Here is a 19,206-nt window from a genome sequence, read left to right as displayed (position 1 = left end):
GACCTCTCTCTCTCTCTCTGCCTATCCTTCTCTCTCTATCTCTGACTTTCAAATAAATTAAATAAACCTTTTTAAAATTATTATTTTCTAGGTTAATATACTCCTTGTTTGCTTTTCTGAAACATCATTTGGCACCTCTATTGTGCTACCTTTTTCCACTGTCTCTTCCTATCATCACATATGGCTGTTTCCCCAAAGGATGACTTTCCCTTCAAAGCTTTCATCATCTGAGACCAGTGATTCATAACCCCGGCCACAAACTAGATCCGCCCTTGTTGATTTAGAAAATATATCTAGATGCCTGGATACCATCTCTCAGAAAAAAAAAAAAAGGATTACCAGTAAAACAACTAATTTTATATATTGAAGTATAATTTAGCATATCACAGATCAACTCACCCTTCAAGAATCCTACAAAATGTGGATTAAATTTTTCTTAAAAATTGATTTTTATACTTATCAGGATGACTAAAATTTTATAGAATAATAACGACAACACTGAACGCTGATGAGGAAGTGGAGAAGCCGAACCCCTGAGACACCACTGGAGGAACTGTGTCATAGTGCAGCCACTCTCAGTGGTCTGGCAGATTCTTACAAAACTAAACACTCAGCTGTCATGTTCCTTGGCAACTGCAGCCCTGGGCAGCTAGCTCAGAGAAATACTGCACACGAATGTTTACAGCAGCTTTATTTTTGATGGATCCCAAAAAGGTTAAACAAACTCGAGTGCATTTATACTCAGAATAAAAAGGAACAAACTGTTGATTCATGGACTACCTGCACATCCGTATAGATGTTCCAATGTATTGACATGACTTTTTTTTTTATGTTATCCTCTTTGATGTCTGTTTACATGTAGAATGATGTCTTTGTCTTCAATCCTGTTATTGGGTGTCTGTGGCTTCTTTCTTGTATTCATTAGTCTTTGAAAAATATCTATTCATTTGACAGGCAGAGTAACAGACAGAGGGAAGGAGAGAAAGAAGAAGGGAGAGAGGGAGGGAAGGAGAGAAGGGGGAGGGAAAGAGACAGAAAGAGAGAGACAGAGAGATTTTCCATTCCCTGGTTCACTCCCCCAAATGGCCACAGAAACCCAGACTGGACCAGGCTGAAGCCAGGAACCAGAAGGTCCATCCGGGTCTCCCACATGGGTGGCAGGGACTCAAGTATTTGAACCATCATCTATTGCTTCCCAAGCATGTTAGCAGGGAGCTGGATCAGAAGCAGAGTAGCTGAGAGTTGAACCAGGGCAGCCCAAGCAGCAGCTTAACCTGCTGTGCCACAACACCTACCCCTGTTAGTGTTTTAAAAATACATACATACATATGTATATATATTTCATTTTATTTAAAAGATAGAAAGACTCACTATTCCACTCCCCCAAATGCCTGCAACAGCCAAAACTGGACCAGGATGAAAGCCAGGAGCCCAGAACTCTATCAGGATCTCCCATGTGGGTGTCAGGGACTCAAGTACTCGAGACATCATCTGCTGCCTCCCAGGGAATGCATTGGCAGGAAGCTGGAAGGAAAGGAGAGGAGCCAGGACTTGAACCAGCCACTTAGCTGTGGAATGCAGGCCAAGAGGCACCTTAACTGCTGCCCTAAACACCTGCCCCACCTACTCCTATATCAGTCTTGTCAGGAGTTTTTCAATACTAATAGTCTGTTCAAAGGACCATTTTTAACTGACACATTTAAATAGTATATATTTCTGGTGTCCATGATGTTTTGGCTAAATGGCTAAGTCAGGCTAGTTGACATGCATTAGCTCATGATACCATTTCTTGGTGGTGAGAACACTTGAAACCTCCCCTCTGAGCAATTTTCATGAATATAATACAGTGTTGTTGACTGTAATTATCCTTTTGTAGGACAGCTCCATTGAACTCATTCCTAGTTATCGAAATTTTGTATCCTTTAACCAAGGTCTCCAGCAACCCCCAAACCCCTGGTAACCATCGCTCTCCTCTCTGCTTCTGTGAGTTTGACATTTTAGTTTTCACACATAAGTGAGATCTTTCAGTATTTATCTTCAGTATTGACTTATTTCTCTTAACATAATGCTTTCTAAGTTCTTTCATGTTGTTGTAAATAACAGGAACCCCTTCTTTGAGGCCAATTTTCCATTATGTGGATATACCACATTGTCTTTATTCACTTCGATTAATTCCATATCTTAGCCATTATGACTAGCAGTTCAATGAAACATGGGGTGCATATTCTCATATTCTCTTCTCTCTCTCTCTCTCTTAAAGTTTATTTATTTATTTGAGAGGCAGAGTTACAAACAGAGAAAGGGAGAGACAGAGAGGTCTTCCATCTGCTGCTTCACTCCCCAGTTGGCCACAATAGCCTGACCTGGACCAATCCGAAGCCAGGAGCCAAGAGCTTCTTCCAAGTTTCCCACGTGGGTGCAGGGACCCAAGGACTTGGACCATTTTCCACTGCTTTCCCAGGCCATAGCAGAGAGCTGGATCGGAAGTGGAGCGGCCGGGACTAGAACAGGCACCCATATGGGATGCCGGCACTGCAGGGGGGCAGCTTTATCAGCTATGCCACAGCATCAGCCCTTCATTCTAACATCTTTAGGATTCATTTGCTCTTTTCCTTACATCTTGAGATTAAATATTTAATATTTTTAGCCTTCTTTTTTCCATATATGTATTTGAGACTGTATAAAATTCCTTCTAAGTACACCTGTAGCTGTGTCCTTCTAGTTTTATATGTTAAATTTTCATTATTGTTTGATAAAACGTTTTATTTTATGTACTAATTTTTGAAATGATTTATTTATATGAGAAGCAGAAAAAGAGAGAGACAGAGACAGAAAGCCCCCATCTGCTGGTTCATTCTCCCAAATGCCTGCAGTAGCAGCAGATGTGACTTTAAACATTTTTTTCCTACCAACTCTTTTATAACAAAGTTACAGCTTAGATCCTGTTTCAGGGAACAGAACTTAGAAGGATGTTATACTCCAGTGCCAAGTAAATGGTGCTTTGCTCTGCTGATAGAGGCCCCTAGAAACAGCAGAGGTCTTTGTTACGATAGAACAGAATCAAGGGCTAACAGTTGAATATGCTGATACTTCGAGCCCTGAGACCAAGATATAGTTACCAATAAGGTAATGCTACCGCCGAGGCTTCTGAGCCAGGGAGAAGACCTGAGGGTTGTTTTTTTTTTTTTTTTTTTTTTTTTTAACCAGAGATTAAGGTGCCTTTGATAAAGTAGTTATTGACTACCTTGCTTTAAGAAGTTTTGTTACAGAAGCAAATGTGGATGGAAATCAGATCTGTTATTAAAAGAAACTTTCCCAAGGGGGCTGCCAGTCTGGTTTGGCTCACAATGCAGTCTCTAAGAGGGTACATTCAGGAGCTGATGTTGTGGTGGAGCAGGTAAAGCTATTGCCTACAACACTGGTATTCTACAGCGCCCATATTGAGTCCCGGTTCCTCCACTTCCCATCCAGCTGCCTGCTAATGTGCCAGGGAAAGCAGCTGAAGATGGCCCAAGTGCTTAGGCCCCTGCACCCACATAGGAGACCCAGAAGAAGCTCTGGGCTCTGGGCTCTGGCCTGGCCCAGTGCTGGCCGTTGTAGCTGTCTGGGGAGTGAACCAGCAGATGGAAGATCTCTCTGTCTCCCTGTCTGTGTAACTCTGACTTTCAAATAAGTAAATAAATCTTTAAAAAAAGGGGGGGGGGTGTATTCTGCCCAGATATTTATCTACACTAGTATGCAAGAAGGGGATTTTTTTTTCTTTTCTTTTTTTTTTTTAATCTCTCTCCCTTGCCTCTTCCTCTTTGCCTTTCAAATAAAATGAAAAAAATTTCTTTCTCCACAGGAACCTCACAGCAGACTTCTTTGCACATTTCCTGGATCAGAATTCTGCCACCTGCCCAATCCTAAATCAACGATAATAACAATGATGGTGAAATTGCTGTGGTGATTTAATCTGATGAAGAGTCACCCCCCTGAGAGTGAAGAGGGGCCCAGGCTCCCTGGAAGCCTGTGGCTGCCCAGCACACAGATGCTGGGTCCTGTTAACACAAACAAAGCAGCAGGTGCAAGGGAGGATGACCACTGGGTGGGCCACCAAACCCCAGTAAGGTTCTTCCTGCCGAGGCAAGGAAGGGCTTGATTCCCTCAGGACACCCAAACTTTCGATGAAGATTCTTGTGGGACTCACTGCCTCCAACTCGCAGGAGGCCTCATCCTTGCTGAAATGTCTCTTGGGTCTGTCCCTTTGTTTTTCCATTCCCAGGACATGACCTCACACCCAAACTGGGTCCTGGTCTCCTTGACAGATGGGAGCTTGGGAGGTCTCTCTCTGTCTCTCAAATAAATGAAATCATTTTAAAAATAAAGTCTCCTTCACAGCTTCTTTGCCTCTAGTTTTATTCCTATTATCTTCGATCCATCCTGAACATCCATAAAGGAAAACACACAATTTTTCTCTCTACTCACACTCACTGCAAAACACACCAAGCGGTCTCCAGCGGAAATCAGCTGGGTGCCCTGTCATTCAACTCCATCCTGACCCTCTCTCGCTGGAGTCTAGGGAAAGAGCTCAGCTCCACAACTTCTTTCCACTGCACATGGCAAACACAAGCAGCAAGTTGTGGCCAATCAGATCTTTAGAAAAAATGAGTGGAGGCCATTGTTTTGGACAGAGCTGTTGCAACAGGCTCCAACAGACCAGACCAAACTAAATGGAGTCCCTCATGCTCAATGCACACAATCCAACTGAAACTTTAAGGAAGCAGATAGATCCTAAAACAGAACAGTTTTTTCCTGAAAACAGCAGATTCCAGTCTACCTGAGTCATGTAATAAGAAAGTTCCCTCTGCTTTAACCCTTACAAAAAAGTAACCTGAAGTAACAGGATGTTAATCAATCAGTGTTTCCTGTCTTGTTTCCTTGTCTCCACCTTACAAAACCCACTGTTCTGCTATTGCCTAGTGGGAGCTCCCGTTCTGAATTGTAGAAGAGAGGCTGCCCGGATTCGTGAATTACCATAAAAACCTATAATTAAACTAGTTGTAATTTTGTCTTTTGATACAGCTATAAACTGGGGTTCCTATTACTTCTTGGGTTCAATTAATTGCCTAGAAATTCAGAGGAACATATTTACCAGTTAGCTGTGAAGGATATGGCAAAGGATACAGATAAATAGCCAGATGTATGGACATGGGTATCCCATGCCCCCTTCTGGGGTGCAACCGTTTGAGCACTCCTGTGTACTCAGCAATACAGAAGTTCATCAAATCTGCTTGCCTGAAAGTTTTTATAAAATTTATTTGTTTTCATTTTTTCTAAGGCATAAAGTATGAGCATGAGAGAGAGACAGACAGACAGAGGCAGGGAGATCTTCCATCCATGGGTTCACCCTCTAAATGGCTGCAATAGCCAGGGCTGGGCCAGGCCTAAGCCAGGAGCTAGTAACTCCATCTGGGTCTCCCATGTGGGTGGCAGGGCCCCAGGTACCTGAATCGTCACCTGCTACCTCCCAGGATGAACACTGGCAGGAAGCTGGAATGGCGGTGGAGCCAGGATTCACACCCTGGCACCCCAACACAGGCCATGGGTGTCCCAAGCAATGTCTTACTACAGCACGAAATACACACCTCCCCCGCATGCTCACTGAAGCCTTGTTGAGATTAACATACGTGTCAGTGAGGATCTGGCCAGGAAGCTACAACACCTTTCAAACCTTTCACCATTGATGTCCCTGGTCCCGATGGCGAAGGCCAGTGTAGGTTCTGCAGGTACACGGAGGTTGCCAGCTGTTCTTGCCATCCAGTCAGACTCCAGTGATGGTCCTTGTGATATTTCTTAGATTTTTCATAGAGAACCTTCTTCCTTTCCTTTCCAAAGGTTTTTTTGAGCAAATTCTTTCTCAGGCACTTGATCTTCAGCTCTAAAAATTCCTTTGCATTTTTTTTTTTTTTTTGACAGGCAGAGTGGACAGTGAGAGAGAGACAGAGAGAGAAAGGTCTTCCTTTGCCGTTGGTTCACCCTCCAATGGCCGCCGCTGCAGCCGGCGCACCGCACTGATCCGATGGCAGGAGCCAGGAGCCAGGTGCTTTTCCTGGTCTCCCATGGGGTGCAGGGCCCAAGCACCTGGGCCATCCTCCACTGCACTCCCTGGCCATAGCAGAGAGCTGGCCTGGAAGAGGGGCAACCGGGACAGAATCCAGCGCCCCGACCGGGACTAGAACCCGGTGTGCCAGCGCCGCAAGGTGGAGGATTAGCCTATTGAGCCATGGCGCCGGCCTTCCTTTGCATTTTCTTAAGGGCTTCTTCTCTGCAGCACTCTCTGTGGTTCCAGCAGGAGAAGAGTCCCCAGTTAGATTTTTAAAAATTCATTTAATTTATTTATTTGAAAGGAAGAGTTACAGAGAGGCAGAGGCAGAGAGAAAGAGAGAGAAAGAGAGAGGAGAGAAGGGTCTTCTATCTACTGGTTCACTCCCCAGATGGCTGCAACAGCTGGAGCCAGGAGCTTCTTTGGGGTCTCCCATGTGGGCGCAGGGGCCCAAGGACCTGGGCCATTTTCCACTGCTTTCCCAGGCCATAGCAGAGAGTTATATTGGAAGTGGAACAGCCAGGATTCAAACTGGTGACCATATGTGATGCCGACACTGCAGGCAGTGGCTATACCTGTTATGCCACAGCACTGGCCCCACCCAGTTAGATTTTAAATTCCATCTGGGGAGTGAACCAATAGATGGAAAACCTCTCTCTCTCTATCTCTCTCTCTCCCCTCCTCTGCCTTTCATATAAATAAATAAATTGTTAAATAAATTCCATGAAACCAGGAATCCTGTCTTAAATCTATTTAATTCCAACTCCTAATTGAATACCAGAAGCTCTCAATAAAAACTTCGTAGCTTCTAATGATGGTTATCCAGATTTTTCGCTTTGATATCATCATCATCACAAAAGACCTAGGGCCCTCTTTTTTCTCCCAGAAACCTTTTATTTAAGGTATACAAACTTCATGCATTTCATATATATAACTTCAGGAACATAGTGACTCCACGCACCTGTCCTCCCACATGTATTCCCACCCTTTTTCCTCCTCCCTCTCCTATTCCAATTCTTATTTTTCACTAAGATCTATTTTCAATTAACTTTATACACAGAAGAGTAACTCTATACTATGTAAAGAGTTCAACAAACAGTATAAGGAAAAAAAAAACTCTTCCTCAGCAGTCAAGACAGGGACTGTTCAAAGTCATCACATTTCAAAGTGTCAATTTCACTTCCATAGATAACCTTTTAGGTGCTCTATGAGTTACCACAGATCAGGGAGAACATATGGTATTTGTCCTTTTGGGACTGGCTTATTTCACTAAGTATAATCTTTTCCATTTGTATCCATTTTGTTGCAAATGACAGGATTTCATTTTTTTAACCACTGTGTAGTATTCCATGGTGTACATATCCCATAATTTCTTTATCCAGTCTTCAGTTGATGGACATTTGGGTTGATTCCATATCTTAGTTATTGTGAATTGAGCTGCAATAAACATGGGGGTACAGATTTCTCTTTCATAGGCTGATTTCATTTCCCTTGGGTAAATTCCTGGGAGTGGGATGGCTGGGTCATATGGTAGGTCTATATGCAGATTTCTGAGGTATCTCCAAACTTTCTTCCATAGTGGTTTAACCAGCTTACATTCCCACCAACAGTGGATTAGGGTACCTTTTTCCCCACATCCTCGCCAGCATTTGTTGTTTGTTGATTTCTGCATGAAAGCCATTCTAGTGGGGGAGAGGTGAAACCTCATGAGCACTTTTCCATGACTGTTGGCCATTTGGATTTCCTCTTTTGGAAAATGCCTATTTAAGTCCTTTGCCCATTTCTTAACTGGTTTGTTTGTTTTGTTGTTGTTGAGTTTATTGGGCTCTTTATTTATTCTGGATATTAATCCCTTATAAGTTGTAGAGTTTGCAAATAATTTCTCCCATTCTGTCAGTTGCCTCTTCACTTTGCTAAATATTTCTTTTTCAGTGCAGAAGCTTCTCAATTGGATGTAATCCCATTTGTCAGTTTTGGAAAAAGCACTCTTTAAACTTAATTTAGATTGTAGTTTATTAGAGAAACTGTAGGGCTGGTCATTTAGCCAAGTGGCTAAAACTGTGGTTAAGATGCCTGTGTCCCTTATTAGAGTGCCTAGATTCAATACCCAACTCAGCTCCTAACTCTAGCTTCCTGCTAGTGAAGGTCCTGGGAGACAGCAGATGGTGGCTCAAGTAGCTGGGTTCCTGCTACACATGTGGGAGATCTGGATTGAATTCCCAGCTCCTGGCTTCTGGCCCAGCTCCTGCTGTAGGCATTTGGGAAGTAAACCATAAGGATGACAGCTATGTTTCTCTGTCTTTATCTGTCTACTCTTTGTCTGATTCTCCACTTCTCAAATATATAAAACATTTTTTAAAAAATGAGTATAGGTGCAGGTATTTGGCTTAGTGGTTAAGATACCTACAGCCCACATTAGAATGCCTAGATTTGAGTCCCAGCTCCCAATTCCATCTCCCTATTAATGTAGCACGTGTAGCAGGAAGTAGTAGGAAGTAGCAGCAGGCAATGGCTCAGTATTTGAGACCCTGCCACCCATATAGAAGACCTGAATTGAGTTCCTGGCTCTGGCTTGATTTAGTTCTGGCTATTGCAGACATTTGGGAAGTGAATGAGCAGATAGGAGATCTCCATCATTCTGTCTATCTGTTTTTCTCACCCTCTCTCTCTGTCCCTCCTAAATAAGTAAATAAATAAATAAGAATAATATTTTTGTTGAATATAAACCCTAGTATATGTATATATCTGTATATCTCTACATATGCTTATCAGAATATATAGACATAATTAGAAATATTTTTTTTATTCTGAGAGATTAAATGAGAGAGAGAGAGAGACTAAAAGAGAGAGAGCTCCCATCTACTGGTTTACTCCCCAAATGCACAAAACAGCTGAGGAACCTGGGAGCTGAGAATTCAGTTTTGATCTCCTCTGTGGGTGGTAGGGACCCAATTACTTCCTAGGGTCAGCATTCACAGGAAGCTGGAATCAGGACCAGAGATACTGAACCTGGCACTCCAACGTGGGATGCAGGCGCCTGAACCTCTAGACCCAGCGCCTACCCTTACAGCCATATGTAATTGCTGCCCTATGTTGACGTACTATGACTCAGTTTTCAAAGACAAATGTTCTACTGCATTCCAGGACACCTGTGTTCCCAGGATCAGTTCTGTGAAACTATATTTGGATGCACAAGCTATTAAAAGCTGCTTGTACGGAGTGACCTTTCAGATAGAATTTAGATTGAATGCTCACGCTGCTGCTGCCTGTTGCTGAGTAGAAGACAGCAGAAAACCCTGAATTCAAGCATCTGTTGGGTTTTGTTTTGCTTTGTTTTGTTTCTTTTAATTTTGACTTAAGAAGATGAGCAATGAAACCACAACCGTGATATCCTTGAAGGAGGCCATGAAAAGGTTGCTAAGGGCTACAGGGAGGGAACAAGCATGGGTCTGCTATTCTAGGAAGATGGGTAAGAGAAGAATGAAGAATAGAAATAAGCAAAGAACTATAGACTTGCTAATTAGAATTCTATCTCTGTTAAAGTGGCTTGAGTATTCCTGGTTCAAAAAAGTCTGAAAATTCATAATAAAAAATCTGCTCCTGGATGCTATAACTCCATTTAATTTGTATATCTGTGTAAATTTACAAAATTCTGTGAAATGTGGTTTCTGCCCAGGAGCTCACAACTTGTAGAAATGTTTAAAAATACTTAATGCAAGTGACCTTGGATGATGAGCACCTACAGGGCTATGGGAATGTTAAGGGAAGATCAATCCATTTTGCCTTTGACCCTGAGGACAGGAACCCTTCCTAAGGGACATTTAAACGGGATCTTCAAGTGTGATGGAGTTTGTGAGAAAGAAGGAAATGGGAAAGAATTCTAGGCAGGGGAAACTGTCTTGGGAAGTCAGGTATAAGCTTGTGGGTGCACTTTAACAAGCAGCAGGTGGGAGAAAACTGGCAAAAGACGGGGGCAGAGGGAAAAGAGCTCTGTGTTTCCTGCCGAGGAGATCCAACTCAGCTCTGAAGGCTCACTGGACAAGTCAGGGTGGCACAGGAGGTATACAGGCTGTTGAGCTGAAGGAGGAATTGAGACTGAAACCAGTCCAGTTAGGCTACTCTAGTCCTAGGCAAAGTGAAATGATCAGCCAGGGGTTTGGTGGGGGTGACCAGGACGGAATGGATCAGAGAGAGATCTGTGGGAGAAGCAAAAAAGTTGAGAATTATCCTGAGATTTCCAGTTCCAGCAGTTGGGTAGATGGTGAAGTCGGTAACCGAGTTAGGGAATTGCAGCAGAAAAGCAGACTGCTCGGATTTGCAGGTTATGATTTGTTTGGAAAGATCTGGGAATGCTCTTTAGTGAGATGATTCCAAAGAACTGCTATACTTGTAAACTCTTATACTGATTGACATGCTAGGGTTCATCTTTAAAATTCAAGCTAGTGATAACTTAGAGTAAGAGTCTAAAAGGCCTAAAGGTTAATACAACCATATGCCAGGTGACGTCACTTTGATTTGTAGCCAGAGATTGGTGGCATATTAGTTCATGCAGGCTAAGATTCCCTACAAAATGCTCATTTCTTACTGAGTCTTATCTAGATGTAAACAGAATCCAAAGCAGTGAGAGAATTCCTTCGCAGTAATTTCTGAAGATGAGGGTGGAGGAGGCAGGGTTACCAGGTTCAGCTTAGCACAGTTGAGTTTAGCATCTGCTTCCCGGTGGAGATGTACAAAACACAGTTGGAAACACAGGTCTAGATCTGAATTAGCCTTAGAGAAAACTTAGGACCAAGAAGAGAAGATGATCCAGCATAGAAGCCTGGGCCACCGCAAAGGTATTTAGGTCATGTGGGAGTGGCCTGTGTTTGTGCAAAACTTCGGTCATGAAAGACACTGTGAGTAGCTTTAGGCAAGTGGGTTGTGTCACTGCGGTTCTTTGTGGTTCAGTTAAGACACAGTTCCAGTGCCACAGTGCCCTGTGATGGTCAGGGCTCTTCAGAACTATTCAGATCACCATGTTGGGCTGCACGGCTCAGGATCTCCTTCACGTTAAAGTGTCAGTCATAGGGCACATGAATATTTCATTACTTCTGAGTAAGGTCTCTGCTAGGGATTGCAGGTCAGACATAAAAATATCTAAGAAATGGCCTCTGATCCTTCCTGTCCAGAATTTAGGATTTCATGTAAGAAAAGCTTACAAATAAAGCAAGAGGTGGAGAGCCGGTCCTTGAGGGCAATTATTTGTAAGGCAAGGAGCTCTCCAGGTAGACAGGGGATTCTAGAAGGCAGTGGAATCTTCTGAAGTGATCTTTAAAAAAAGGTTAGGATTTGGACAATCAGATAGCATAGAGAAAACTGTTTTTTTTTTTTTAAGATTTATTTATTTATTTGAAAATCGGAGTTACACAGAGAAGGAGAGGCAGAGACAGAGAGACAGAGACAGAGACAGAGACAGAGAGACAGAGGTCTTCCATCTGCTGGTTCACTTCCCAGTTGGCTGTAATGGCCGGAGCCGCGCCGATGCAAAGCCAGGAGCCAGGAGCTTCTTCCAGGTCTCCCACGTGGGTGCAGGGACCCAAGTAGTTGGGCCATCTTCTACTGCTTCCCAGGCCATAGCAGAGAGCTAAATCAGAAGTGGAGCAACCAGGACTCAAACCGGTGCCCATATGGGATGCCAGCACTTCAGGTGGCGTCTTTTCCCGCTAGGGCACAGTGCCGGCCTCCTTATGGTTGTTTTGAGAGTCAAAGTAATGCTTATATAAAATACTCTTTAAAGTCCAATACAAAAACAAGACATGGAAAATAATTAAACAGTTCAGAACTTTGACAATACAAGGACTGAAAGAACAAGGACAAGGGCTGCAGGGAATGGCAAATGGGAGCATCTGTTCATAATTTTAAACTGAAATACTTGCCCAGTGTTGAAAGAGGTTGTAAGCATTAGAGCCTGAGGTTAAGGATAAACCTTTGCTTAGTGCCTTGACTTAAACCAACCCATATTTCTTTTATCCTATAGAGTAGACCACAAACTCCAAGCTTTAGAAGCGCAGTTCAAAGATCTGGACTTCACCATGGATAACCTGACACAGAAATTTGAACATCACAGTAAAACTTTGGCAAGCCAAGCCGCCCAGGAGGAGATGTGGACAGCAGCTTGGACACTCAAGTGAGTATTAAATGAGACATCAGTGCAATTTTGTGGCTTTGGGAGGGGGCATCCAACAATTAAATTTAATATGGTTCCAACATTGGATTGTGAAGAAATTACATTTGGGGGGCTCATTCATTCAAGTTAGATGAAGTTGAGCACCTGTTTACAGACATTGTGGTACGTGTCTCCACACAGAGGCTCTGACTTGCCAACATCTGTCTAACACAGGGGTGCATAAGGTAACTCCCTGGCCATCGAGGAACTTACAGTATGTGCGGCCTGAGAGTCCAGCTGTCCAGCATAGGGCAGGGTCCATCCTCAAGTGCTTGCTAAGATACAACAGCTAGCTCGTCTAGTGGTTTGTACTGAGTTCTTCTAGCAGAATTCATTTTATGCTTCTATGTAAACTATTGCTTAAGGAGCTCTCCGCATTTTTTGTAGGTTCACTTCAATGGAATTCAATATTTTATACAGCTATGTCATTGAAGTACTGATCTATTTGCACACTCGTGTGCTTGAGAAGCTGCCAGATCTGGGGAGGGGTCTTCCCACTTTAGCCTCTGTCCTTAGACGAAAAGTCAAGAGCAAGCGTGTTAGAGCTGTGTGGGAGTCTGTCCTGGAGGAGTACGGGCTACAAGAAGGGGATGTCGCAGCACTCTGCACCTTCTTTATTGCACACGGAAACAAGGCAGAGCACTATGCTGCCAAAGCGAGGCAGATGTACATCAAAGACGTCTCCTTCTTGATCACCAACATGGTGAAGAACCCGGCTCTGCGGGATGGTTTGTTGAGGGCTGTGCAGGTAATTGAAAAGGGGAAAGCAGTGAGGATCCCTGAAGAGCAAAAGTCATCCCTGAAAGAGTTAATACCATCACTCAGAAACTAACCTGGAACCAGTAGAGAGAATCTCTCTCTCTGCCTCTCAAGTCAATAAAAACACAACAAAAAATTAACCTGCTACCTTAGAACCCCTTCTAGTAATTTATCCTGCAAAAAGGAAAAAAATGCACCATTTATTTATTTAAGGCTTATTTTCAAAGCCAAAATTAAGAGGAGTATTAAAAATATTATGACAAATGGATATAATGAATACTTTCTGTATGGCTATATAAAAGAATAAAAAAGCTTTCTGTATAATGATTTAGACTTATCACCAAAATTTATTGTTGTTCTTGACTGCTTCTAATAGATATTGTTAGGCAGAAGTAAACATTTAAGGTAAACACTTATGGCAAACATGTATACAGAATGCATATTAGCTTACGTGTCCATCAACAACTTCTGCAGAGAAGAGAGTGATAGTATTTGTTGTACTAGAAAAGAAAACTGAGACTGGGGGGGACAAGGAAAAGACTAGGAAGTCTTTTCATTGTTACTCCATTTGAGACATTTTGAGCTTTGAACCATGTGAATATATGACCTGCTAAAAGACAAATAAATAATAAAAAATCCTAACATGTATCAGATGCTACAAATTGTATGTTGATGTACCTTTTCTCTCCAATGTAGTAACGTAGCTATTTATACTTGAAAGGCAATTCTTACATATTGACCACTTATTTATCATATTTGTTGAACACCTGACACCATGGGCTACATGCTGAAACAGAAACATTAAAAAATGTGGGAGTGGGCCGGCGCTGCGGCTCAATAGGCTAATCCTCCACCTAGCGGCACCGGCACACCGGGTTCTAGTCCTGGCCGGGGCACCGGTTCTGTCCCGGTTGCCCCTCTTCCAGGCCAGCTCTCTGCTGTGGCCCGGGAGTGCAGTGGAGGATGGCCCAAGTGCTTGGGCCCTGCACCCGCATGGGAGACCAGGAGAAGCACCTGGCTCCTGCCTTCGGATCAGCGCGGTGCGCCAGCCGCAGCGCGCCAGCTGCGGTGGCCATTGGAGGGTGAACCAACGTCAAATGGAAGACCTTTCTCTCTGTCTCTCTCTCTCTCACTGTCCACTCTGCCTGTAAAATAAATAAATAAATAAATAAATGTGGGAGTGGTTGTTCGGCTTGCTGGTTAAGCCACTGCTTAGGATGCCTGCTTCCCATATCAGAGTGTCTGGGTTCAAGTCCCTGTTCCACTCTCCATTCCAGCTTCCTGCTAAGACATACCCTGGGAAGCAACAAGTATGACTCAAGTGGTTGGGTACCTGCCACCCGTAGGGATATACAGATTGAATTCTGGGCTCCCAGCTTTGACCTGGCCCAGGTCTGGCTGTCTGAGGAGTGAACCAGCTCATGAGAGATCGAGATCTCTGTGTCTCCTTGTTTCTGTCTCTCAGCCTTTCAAACAAATACAATAATAAATAAATAAAATTTTAAAAAACATAGACCCCCATCATCAAGGCAAGGAATCAGTATTGATGCTTTATTTGGGAGTACAAATTCAGATGGTCAGAGCCAGGTAAGACGAGGGAAGGAATCTGGGTAGAGAGGGATGTGAAGTAACACCAGGCGATGCCAGTCCCTCCTTGAAGACGGCAGGTGACACAGCAAGTTCTTAGCAGGCACATCCGCTCAGTCCTGCCCTTCTCCACATACACTGTATGGAGAAGTCGTGCCTTGGAAGAAAGAAGGAAGATGAATTGCTCTGTTGTACTCACTCAGTCTACTTTTTTTTCAATCTGCCAAGGTGGTTCTGGACAGGGGGCAGGGTTGGGGTAGGGAGAAATCTGCCCCCAGATACTTCCAGCATGTGTCATCCAGGCCTCCTATCAGCTACCTGGAAACCAGCACTTGCATACTTGCATTGTTCAGAAGGGACTGGGTAAGGGGTTGGGGAGGGTAGGAAGGCAGAGACCCTAGGAATGCACCTGGTCAGTTCCGCACAGAGCAAGTGATTGACAGTTCAGAAAGCAAGCAAAGCCAAGGAAATCTGAGGAAGCACGTAAAAATATATCCCTCACACAAGTCAGAAACTCCTAAAGATAAAGCAAAATGCAGGCACTAAGTAAGTTACGATCAAAACCATTATTACTAGGAACTGTACATGATTGGATGAATTTAAAAGAAGGGAATCCCTGTGTGATGGGGGAGGTCATAGTTGCATGCTTTCAGAGTAATGGAAATGTCCATGGGAAAAGCAGGTTGTGGACACATTAGGAAGTGGAATTTCAGGCTAAGAGACTGTAGATAGCTGGGTGATAACCTCAAGTTCCTGAACCCAGTTAAAACAAAAGTGCTGGGGCTGGTGGGTGATGCTCTCTACCTGCCACACTGTGAACCAGCATCTCATACATGGGGACCAGTTCCATTCCTGGCTGCTCCACTTCTGCCAGCCCTCTGCTAATGTGCTGGGGAAAGCAGCGGAAGTGCACCCATGGGGGAGACCCGAATAAAGCTCCTGGTTCCTGGCTCAGCGTCTGCCTGGCCCAGTCCTGGCTGTTGGGGCCATTTGGGGAGTGCCTCCTTTCTCTAGGTAACTCTGCCTTTCAAATAAGTAAGTAAATCTTTATTTTTTTTTAAAGAGTTTTATTTATTTCAGAGGTAGTTACAGTGAGAGGGTGACAGAAAGGTCTTCTGTCCGCTGGTTCACTCCCCAAATGCCTGCAACGGCAGGAGCTGCACTGATGCGAAGCCAGGAGCCAGAAGCTTCTTCCTGGTCTCCCACGCGGGTGCAGGGGCCCAAGGACTTGGGCCATCCTCCACTGCTTTCCCAGACCATAGCAGAGAGCTGGATGGAAGCGGAGCATCCGGGACTTGAACTGCGTCCATATGGGATGCCGGCGCCACAGGGCGGAGGCTTAACTTACTATGCCACGGGACCAGCCCCGAAATTTTGTTTCTTGACAATAACTTTGGCAAGCAACCCTTAGATCACTCATTAATAGAAACAAAAAGGTACTCTTGTACTGCGGGCAGAATTATAAAAATTAATGTTCGAGTCTTTAATTCGTTCTGAGGCTTCACGTTTCTGTCCACACGCCAGTCTTGAGGCACTCAAGGATATCTGCAGCCTCTGGGGGCAGAAAGCCAAGGAAAGATCTGGATCTACCGCAGCAGAACCGCGGGAACGGGGACGGCGGGAATGGGTGGGGCCTTCTCCTGGGAAGGCGGGGCAGGCCGGGATTGGGCGGCGCCAGCGCGCGCGCGCGCGGCGGCCTCGGAAGTCCCGCCTCGCCGAATGTTCGCTGTTGTGTTTCTGGACGGTTCGGCGGATCGGAAGTGCCATTTTGGCGGCAGTTGTGACGTCACTGGTCTGTGTACGGTTGCTACGGGACCCCGCCACGAGTAGCCCGAAGAGAGGGGCGGAGCGCGGAATCCTAGGAATCTGCGCGGGACACCCAAAGGCTCGAACTGGGGGCTCGCGGCGGCCCTCACGGCCCCGGGAAGACGGGGGCCCTGCGCGGAGCTCGACGTCCGGCGGAAGCAGTGCTCTTCCCGGATCCCGCAGCGGCCCCGGCACTGGGGGCCCCGGAGCCAAGAGGCGCATCCCGCCGAGGTAAAGCGGAAGCAGAGGACGCGGGCCCACTCCACGCCGCGCCGGGCGCCCGCACGCCCGCACGCCCGACGCCGCGCGCCGCCGCGGCCGCGCTGTTCAACTGCCGCGTCAGACGGAAATGTTCGTGTGTTCTCTTGGGGCATGTTCGTCTTCCCGGGTATTGCTCTTTACCCGCGCCTCGGAGCGCCTGCCTGCTCCCAGACGTGTTGGATGCTCCCCGTCTCTGAATTTTTGGCACGCTGCTGAGCTTCGTATGTAAACGCGAAACTTAAATTGGTGCCCGGTGGTTGACCGAAAATACGATCCTTTTTTTTTTTTTTTTTTTTTTTTTCTGGCAGGTGTTCATGTTGACTAGGCCTTGTTAGCAATACTAAAATGGCTGTGCCCCAAGACAACATCCCTTCCCTGTCGGAGTGCCGGTGCGGGATCTGCGTGGACATCCTGATCGAGCCGGTGACCCTCCCTTGCAACCACACGCTCTGTAATCCATGCTTCCAGTCCACTGTCGAAAAGGCGAATTTATGCTGTCCCTTCTGTCGCCGCCGGGTCTCCTCGTGGGCTCGCTACCATACCCGAAGAAAGACTCTTGTCAATATGAAACTGTGGGAGATGATTCAGAAACACTACCCGAGGGAATGCAAGCTCAGAGCTTCGGGGCAAGAATCCGGGGATCTCGGTGAGTGAAGCCCAGCGTGTTGAAGACGCAGGAGTGTGTGTTCAAGTTACTCTTGGAGGCTTTGCGTTTCATGGGCTCCAGAATGTCACAGTCATGGGCATGATTGTGGCTGTTGTTACAGTGCCCGAGCTTGTGCCTAAATATTGAGGGGAGCAGTGGTGGAAGTGCGCAGAGGGAACCGCTGATTCCTGTGTTAGTATTCTTATTACATTCACTTTGTCTGTCTCTTGACTGCCTCGTCTGTACGTCCCCATCATTTCTTTTACTATTCTTTTTAGCATGCAACGACCTAAAATAGCTCTGTGTTACCTGTTCCGTCCATTTCGGTCATTTTGAGTGTGAGCTTGGGAGCCCCACGCTGCACCCCTGACTCTGCTTGTCTCTGCTCCTGTGGGCAGTGAGCCATGTCGTGTTTCCTGTCTAAGCTTTGGATGTGCTGTTCTGCTCTGGTGTGCCTACCCTTTGATTGTTTTATTGTAGTTTAAACAGATAACAGAATTTGCTATTTTTAAACAATACTCACTTTCTTAAAAAACGGTTTTCCTGGCATATTTCACATACCGTTCACCCATTTAAAGTGTGTAATGTGATGGGGTTTTGGTATGCTGCATTATTAATTTATTTAAAAGTTGTAAAATATATGCAACAAATTTTGCCATTTTAAGTGTACAGTTCAATGGCATTAATTATATTCACAATGTATTATCTGGTTTTAAAATTTTCATTACTACAAGTAAACCCTTTCACCATTAATTAATGAGTTCTTCCCCAAGATCTAAGTTACCCTTATTCTAGTTTCTGTCTCTGAATTTGCATATTCTAGATATTTCATATTAGTGCAATCATGCAATATCTTCTGTGTCTGGCTTATTTCACTTAGCATAGCATGTCTGAAGTGCATGCACACTGTAGCATTTATCAGTTACTTCATTTTTGATTAATATTTTTCTGATATATGCTACATTTTGTTTATCTGTTCATTCATTGGTGGACATTTGGAATTTTTCTACCTTTTAGATATTAGAATGCTACTGATACGAACATTTGGTACAAATATTCGTTTGAATATTTGTTTTCAGTTTTTTAGTGTCTACAGTCATACCTCTGCATCCAAGGGGTTCTACTTTTAGTATCTTGAGGATGCTAAAATTCGTGGATGCTTAAGTCTCTTGTATAAAGTGGCAGTGTATTTGCATATATAATCCATATACATGCTTCGACATACTTTAAATCATCTCTAGATTATATTTAATACCTAATATAATATAAACACTATACCAATAGTTGTATTGCTCAGGGAATATTGATAAGAAAAAGTCTGTACATTATTTTTTCTTGAATGTTTTCAATGATTGATCCCATGGATGCAGAGCTTGCAGCTACAGAGGCTGCCTGTAAGCTAGGTGTGGCATTGCTGGATCGTACAGTAATTCTATAGTTAGCTTTTGGAGAAGTGCCAGCGTTTTTGACAGTGGCTATGCTGTTGTACATTCCCACTGACTATGTGCAGGATGTCCAGTTTCTTTACATCCTCACCAGTACTTGTTATTTTCCATGTTGGTGTTGTTTTTTAATAGCCATCCTGGTAAATGTGAGGAGGTATCTTACTATGTGTTTTCTAGAATTATGATAAACATAACAGAATTTACCATTTTTAATTATATAGGTCAGTGGCATTACATACATTCACACTCGGTGCGTTCATTGGTACCATCCAGCTCCAGAGTTTTTAATCTTCCCAAACTGAAACCCCACTTTCAGTAAACATTAACTCCTCATTTCCCCTAGCACCCATCATTCTACTTCCTGTCTTTATGACATAATTTCACTGTTCTCAGTTCTTTATCTAAGTGGAAT

The 19,206-nt window shown here is 44.3% G+C and overlaps 2 protein-coding genes across 4 annotated transcripts in view; both read left to right on the top strand.

Moving 5' to 3' along the window:
- Positions 1–9,250: 9,250 nt before the first annotated feature.
- On the top strand, positions 9,251–13,711 carry SMCO1 (single-pass membrane protein with coiled-coil domains 1). Of its 2 annotated transcripts, none has more exons than XM_002716532.5 (3): positions 9,251–9,498; positions 12,102–12,251; positions 12,678–13,711. In XM_002716532.5, exons 1-3 carry the CDS (start codon positions 9,449–9,451, stop codon positions 13,120–13,122), a joined length of 645 nt encoding a protein of 214 aa, XP_002716578.1. In that variant the 5' UTR covers positions 9,251–9,448; the 3' UTR covers positions 13,123–13,711. The 2 variants fall into 2 exon arrangements, with proteins under 2 accessions (XP_002716578.1, XP_069928402.1); XM_070072301.1 differs by having other exon boundaries at positions 9,251–9,554.
- Positions 13,712–16,488: 2,777 nt separating this feature from the next.
- The window catches only part of RNF168 (ring finger protein 168), a 41,964-nt gene continuing 39,246 nt past the window's right edge, over positions 16,489–19,206 (top strand). The window contains exons 1-2 of one of the 2 annotated variants that reach the window (XM_002716403.5): positions 16,489–16,673; positions 17,012–17,349. In XM_002716403.5, the coding sequence (XP_002716449.2) occupies positions 17,049–17,349 (301 nt within the window). In that variant the 5' untranslated portion in view covers positions 16,489–16,673; positions 17,012–17,048. Of the gene's footprint in view, positions 16,674–16,801; positions 16,925–17,011; positions 17,350–19,206 lie in introns of those variants that run through there. The other variant, XM_051818968.2, reaches the window with a different exon arrangement.

This window comes from Oryctolagus cuniculus, chromosome 4 (genome assembly GCF_964237555.1).
Source record: "Oryctolagus cuniculus chromosome 4, mOryCun1.1, whole genome shotgun sequence".
Taxonomy (NCBI): domain Eukaryota; kingdom Metazoa; phylum Chordata; class Mammalia; order Lagomorpha; family Leporidae; genus Oryctolagus; species Oryctolagus cuniculus.
The sequence above is the reverse complement of the archived record's forward strand: the minus strand, read 5'-3'. Positions and strand labels throughout refer to the sequence as shown.